At 47.1% G+C, this 6238-nt stretch overlaps 1 protein-coding gene across 1 annotated transcript; it reads right to left on the bottom strand.

The window, feature by feature from the left end:
• Positions 1-1778: 1778 nt before the first annotated feature.
• Positions 1779-3772, bottom strand: LOC130471564 (uncharacterized). The gene is made up of 3 exons (XM_056841765.1): positions 3736-3772; positions 2668-3498; positions 1779-1957 (listed from the first exon to the last, which is right to left on the bottom strand). Exons 1-3 carry the CDS (start codon positions 3770-3772, stop codon positions 1779-1781), a joined length of 1047 nt encoding a protein of 348 aa, XP_056697743.1.
• Positions 3773-6238: the final 2466 nt, after the last annotated feature.

The following is a 6238-nucleotide window of genomic DNA, read 5'->3' as shown; positions in this document are numbered from 1 at the left end:
AGTAGGGGTGAGTTTCCCTTGTTCATTGGCGCGTCCGACGACTTCCATTTTCCTAAGTACAAAATCTCTAACTTTAAGTATTCTTCTAGAAACCCTTTTGTTGTACTCCCTCGTCATTCGGAGTTTGTATAGCCGCTGTCGTAGAGCCGCGTTCCCTCTGGTTTCTGGTAAGAAATCCAAGGCCGCCTTCATCATTTCCCAATTGGCATCTTCATTAAACAACATGACGCGCAGGGTTGGTTCACACATTTCAATGGGTAGGACGGCTTCAGCCCCATAAGCTAACAAGAATGGTGTTTCTCCTGTGGAATTTTTTGCCGTGGTCCGTATAGACCATAAAACATTGGGTAACTCGTCGGCCCATAAGCCCTTTGCCTCATCAAGTTTCTTCTTCATCCCTTCAGAGATGATTTTGTTGAATGCTTCTACTTGTCCGTTAGCTTGGGGGCGTCCTACTGATGCAAAACATGCTGTGATACCATGGTCAGCCAACCAATCTTCCAATTTGGGCGTCTTGAATTGTGGCACATTGTCGAAGACAATAGACTGAGGCATGCCAAACCTTGTGATTATGTTTTTCCAGATGAATGCTCCCACATCTTGTGCCTTAGTGTTATTTAAAGCTTCAGCTTCTACCCATTTAGTGAAGTAGTCGACGGCTACTATTACATAACGCAGTCCTCCTGGTGCCGTCGTATAGGGGCCTAATAAGTCCATCCCCCACTTGGCGAATGGTATAGGGCTGGTGATTGGCGTCAGTTTCTGTGCTGGTCGTCGAATTAGGTGAGAAAATCGTTGGCATTTATCACACCGCTTGACCAAATTGAGATCGTCTTCTTTGAGAGTGGGCCAATAGTATCCGGTTCTTAAAGCTTTTTCGGCCAGGTCCCTCCCTCCTATGTGAGAGCTGCATAATCCCTGATGAAGATCTTCTAGTACCTCTTGCCCCTTCTCGGGGGTTACGCAGCGAAGAAGAGGCTGTGAAAAGGCTTTTTTGTATAGAGTTCCATTCCATATCTCGAACCAGGTGCATTTCTTTTGTAATCTTTCTGCCTGCTTGGGGTCATCAGGGAGTACTCCATTCATTTTGAAGTTGACAATATCATCCATCCAAGTGGCTGTTCGGTCTAAGATGTCTGTTCTCGAGGCGTCAATGCTTTTGGACTGTTTTACCTCCCAGAATACATGACGTGGCGTGTCGTAGGATGCTGAGCTTGCTAGTTTGGATAAAGCGTCTGCCTTGTTATTTTCAGACCGGGGTATATGTTGTACTTCAAAGTTAGACAGCTGTTGAACTTCTTGACGGACCCTTTCCAGATATTTTATCATGGCTTCATCCTTGGCCTCATATTCTCCTTTGACCTGACTGACGATTAACTGCAAGTCAGACAAAACCAGGACGTCTGTTGCCCCTGCGGCTTTGCTCATATGAATTCCACATATCAGGGCTTCGTATTCAGCTTCGTTGTTTGACGCCTGAAAGTTAAAACGCATTGCATATTCATAGATATCCCCTTCTGGTGATTCGCAGATAATGCCGGCTCCTGACCCGTTCTGAGTGGCAGAGCCGTCCACTTGAACTATCCACTGGGTTTTCTCATTCTTCAAATAGGGTGGCTTGGTCAGTTCCGCGATGAAGTCAGCAAATGCCTGTCCCTTTATTGCCTTCCGCGGTTCATACAAGATATCAAACGCGTTAAGCTCAATTGCCCAGTTGAGCATTCTTGCGGACGCTTCAAGATTGGTGAAAGGCCGCTTTAGCGGTTGATCCGTGTATACTACCAGTCGATGAGCCAGGAAAATGGACGAAGCTTCTTACTAGCCAAGAATAGAGCAAAGCTAAACTTTTCGACTGTTGGATATTTGAGTTCAGCATTCTGCAGCATGTGACTGACAAAGTAGACAGGTAGTTGCGTCCCATCCCTCTCTGTAAGCAAGACGGCACTTAGTGCGTATTCTGAGATGGCAAGGTACAGATACAAAACTTCCCCTAAGAGAGGGCTGACCAGTCGTGGCAAAGTATGCAGGTGTTCTTTTAGGCGAAGGAAGGCAGCCTCAGCTTGCGACGTCCATCAAACTGGGTGCCCTTTTTGATGGTACTGAAGAAGTAATGACACTTGTCTCCAGCTCTAGATAAAAATCGTCCCAAGGCGGCAAGACACCCAGTTAGGCGTTGCACATATTTGACCGTCCTTATCAACGTCATATTGATGACCGCCTGCACTTTGTCCGGATTTTCTTCAATGCCCCTTTCGTCAATCAAGAAGCCAAGGAACTTGCCAGAGGATACCCCAAATATGCACTTCTTGGGATTGAGTCTCATCTGGTATGTCTTGAGTGTCTCAAAGGTTTCTCTCAAATCGTCGAAGTGATCCATCTTCTGTTTGCTTTTTACAATCATGTCGTCGATATAGGCTTATATATTCCTCCCCAGCTGCTTTGCAAAAACTGTGTTCACCAACCGTTGGAAGGTGGCGGGGGAATTTTTTAAGCCGAACGGCATTACTTTGTAGCAGTACAATCCTTGTTCCGTGACGAATGATGTCTTCTCCTGATCTTCGGGCCACAATGGGATCTGGTGAAATCCGGAGTAGGCGTCCATGAAGCTCATCATGGCATGTCCGGCCGTTGAGTCGACGAGTCGGTCTATCTTTGGCAGTGGGAAACTGTCCTTAGGGCAAGCTTTATTGAGATCGGTGTAATCAACACACATCCTCCACGTCCGATTGGGCTTGGGTATCAGGACTACGTTAGCTACCCAGTCTGGGTACTGACACGGACGTATGAAGCCAGCATCCATTAGTTTCTTAACCTCGGCAGCGGCGGCCAAATTTCTTGCTTCTCCATGATTCCTCTTCTTTTGTTGTATTTGCTTTACAGCGCTGTCCACATTCAGCTTATGCACGGCCACCGCCGGGTCTATGCCTGGCATCTCCTGTACCGTGAAGGCAAATATTTCCGTGTATTCTCGGAGCAGTTGCACTAATGCTGCTGACATGGGGTCGTCAGGGTGGACCCCAATGGGGACCGTTCGGGACGGGTCTGCTAAGTCCAGAATTATAGCATAGTGTGCTCCCACTGGCTCAGGTCGTCTTTCTGCATTGTGCTCCGTTGGTGTCTCCCGGGTTTTACGATTGCTTGCCAGAGGTTTAGATTGCTCTTTTCCCTTCGGAGAGGCTCCCCAGGCCGTTGGCTCCAATGTCGATAAGTAACAATCCCTGGCCAACTGTTGATTTCCATAGAGAGACCCAACGCGTCCGTTACTTCCGACAAATTTGACCAACAGTAAATGAGGAACGATCACAGCTTTTAGGTCGTTGAGCGTTGGACGGCCAAGTATGATGTTGAATGTGGTGAGGTTTGCTACAATTATAAACCTGATGACAACTTCTTTGGTCACTGGGGGAACTCCAACAGAGGCCGGGAGAAAAATGGAGCCGATTGGACGAACGATGCTCCCTCCGAATCCAACCAAGGGCCCGTGCACTTGTTCAATGTCTTCAGGATTGTGTCTTAATTTCCGCAGACATTGCAGACTGATTATGTCGGACGAGCTTCCTGTGTCCACCAGTACTCTCTTCACCTTGAGATTAGCCACCTTAATCTCTATAACTAGAGGGTCATCATCATATGGTGCTGCCGCCCTTCTGTAATCGTCTTTGGAAATTTCTACAGTGGGTAGATTCTTCTGTGCTGGGGGAAGATGAGATGGAACTTTTTACCGTCCTTCCTTACATGGTTCTCCTGCAGCTATTCCCCCTGATATTACCATAACTCTTTCGTTTGAATACTCAGAGGTGGGGCTCACTTCTTTGTGTGCGTCCTCTAAATGGACGTACTGGCGGAGGTGTCCTTCAGCCGCGCGATCAGTTAATATCCTCCTCAACATCCGACAACTTTGGGTGTCATGCTCTTCTTTGTTGTGGAAAGCACATAAAGGGGCTTGTTGGCAGGAGGTGGTCAATCGTCGGGGGGGACGGTTCTATTCCCAGACTCGGTCCTTCAGCAAGGAGGATGTTTTCAAGAGCCGTGTTGAACATAAAGGGACCCCTAGAGGAGGACCTCCTTCGCCCTCTTTTTTCCTCGGAGCCACGGCCATTCTTCCTTCGGGTGACGCTCTCATGCTGTCTTCTAGGAGCCTCTAGAGAGTAATAGCCCTGTGCCTCATTTTTCTTCTGTAAAGTTCGTTTCGTCCATCTTCCTGGACGTTCCTCTTTGACATGTCGACTCTCTTCCTCCAGGGTGCGTCTCTTCATAGGTGAGTCAGGATCTTCTGAAAAAAACTCTATCATCCTGCCATTATCGTGCTTAGGATTGACTTCGTGAGAACCATCCAACAAGTGTCGCACAGAAATGGCGGCAGCAGGCCGGCTAGCTGCCGCGTCACAATGAGTGTTGGACCCATCTTTAGACACCCCTTCTCTGGCTGGGAGTTCTGTTTTGCCCTTGGTTTTTCCGCAGTCGATTTGAAGTTCATCCATGACACTGTACCTCCCCACAGACGGCGCCAAATGTTGTGGGATCTTTTACGGTGCTGACGTGGCACGCGTTCCTCGGAGGTATCAAGTATGACCTGGCACGAACTTCCGGCAACCTGCAAAACAAGAATATTCCCGTAGGAATATTCCCTCTGATGCTTAAGTAAGTATAAGCTAGAGAGATAAGTAATTTGTAGAGAGAAGGCAGAGCAAGGATAAGTTTTTGGTGGTGGGAATGAATTGAATGCCCTTTTACCTTGGGATCTGAGCTATTTATAGTGTTAGGGTTTCTTGGGGACTGTGCCCTCAACCCTAGCTGTGGGGTGTGTGCCCCTTGGGGATATAGGACACGTGGCATTCGGCCCGCAATGATGAGCCTTTTACCATTTGGACCTGCCTTCTCAGAGAGGATGGGCCTTCCAAAATGGGGTTCTGCTCTTATTTCGTTTGGGTACCAAGGTTTGGGCCTTCTTTCTAGGTTTGGGCCCAGCTGGCCGGTATTGATCGTTGTATCCTCTTTGGGCTTTGTGGTGGAGATATTCAATCCCACATCACTAAATACAACAAAATACAAAGTTACACCACGCTTAACAAAGATAATTTCTTGGACCAACCGGCCTTAAGTTCCCTTAAATTAACTTTAAAGTGAAGTGGTCACGATACAAAAGTAGATTCTATGTGTTCAAGTTCTAAATTCAAACCCACATAGTGTCATGACTAGGGTATTTCGAAAATGTTTTATGCCATGCATTTGAGTACAATTTCTAAGGCTCGCGGAATAAGCATCTCGTTCCCTTGCCCGGATCTCACCCATCCGTTTCTAAGATTCAATGCCTTATCCGATATAGAGTCAATTTTGGTCTTTCCAAACGGGACCCTTAAAAATGTTTGGTGGCGACTCCTTCGAAATCCAAAAATTACAAAAGCCTTCCGTAGGGGAAATACAAATTTGTCAACAGAAGAAAAAACCCCCTACAATTCTGGCGACTCAACTGGGGAGTTCCTGATTTCAATATCGATAATACGAGCATGCTTTGAGAAACAAGCCACTGGCTTTCTTAAGTTCTGGATGCCAGCTCTGGCGCCAGGCGCAGGCCTCTGCCCAAACGCCACTGCCTGCATCCAGCACAGTGGCTTATAATGGCTGGTTGCCCATGCTGCTCAAATTCTCGAGTGGGAGTCAGTTCTGTTTTTGAATTTCGAAGGACACTCCCAAACCTTGAGAACGAATGTCGAAAAACTAGCCTTTCAAATACAATATTCAAATGCGATTTTTAATTTTCAATTTCTAGGCATTTCATTCATATTTCGAAAACCATATTTGTGCAAAATGAATTTCTACCTTGCCCAATACGGATGTGTTCTACATTCGGGCTAGCCCCTGGGGCAAAGAAATGGTGATTCTCCATACGGTTCCTGACCAAAGTGTGTGACCATTTCCGCAGCTACCGAAACTTGGCATTTGCTTGACATTCCCAATGTCAAGCATGGAGGTCGTCTGCCGACACACACGTCCCCTAGGTGGATGTGCAAGTTGTTGCCGGATCCGCCTCTTAGTCAAGTACCCTTTTGACACCTAAAGCCGACCACTTGCATCATATAAAACTGAGACCGACCTTAGGTTGAGAACTTTGCATGTCGCATTTCATATCCATGTTAGTGTGACAACGTGCTATTTGTGCATTGTGTGGGCGTCTTTGCACGCGTGAATGACTAACCTCGAGTTCTAGCTTTGCCAAAACCATTAGCCTCCAACTAGG

This window comes from Spinacia oleracea, chromosome 4 (genome assembly GCF_020520425.1).
Source record: "Spinacia oleracea cultivar Varoflay chromosome 4, BTI_SOV_V1, whole genome shotgun sequence".
NCBI classification, from domain to species: Eukaryota; Viridiplantae; Streptophyta; class Magnoliopsida; order Caryophyllales; family Amaranthaceae; genus Spinacia; species Spinacia oleracea.
The sequence above is the reverse complement of the archived record's forward strand: the minus strand, read 5'-3'. Positions and strand labels throughout refer to the sequence as shown.

What these genes read in the sequence shown, in the direction of transcription:
- LOC130471564 (XM_056841765.1), bottom strand. Translation starts at nt 3,772, where the DNA reads ATGGTAATATCAGGGGGAATAGCTGCAGGAGAACCAT. An exon ending in AATAGCTGCAGGAGAACCAT is followed by an intron (nt 3,499 to 3,735) that starts GTAAGGAAGGAC and finishes ACAATCCTGAAG; the next exon opens with ACATTGAACAAGTGCACGGG. An exon ending in TAAAGCTTGCCCTAAGGACA is followed by an intron (nt 1,958 to 2,667) that starts GTTTCCCACTGC and finishes TTGCCATCTCAG; the next exon opens with AATACGCACTAAGTGCCGTC.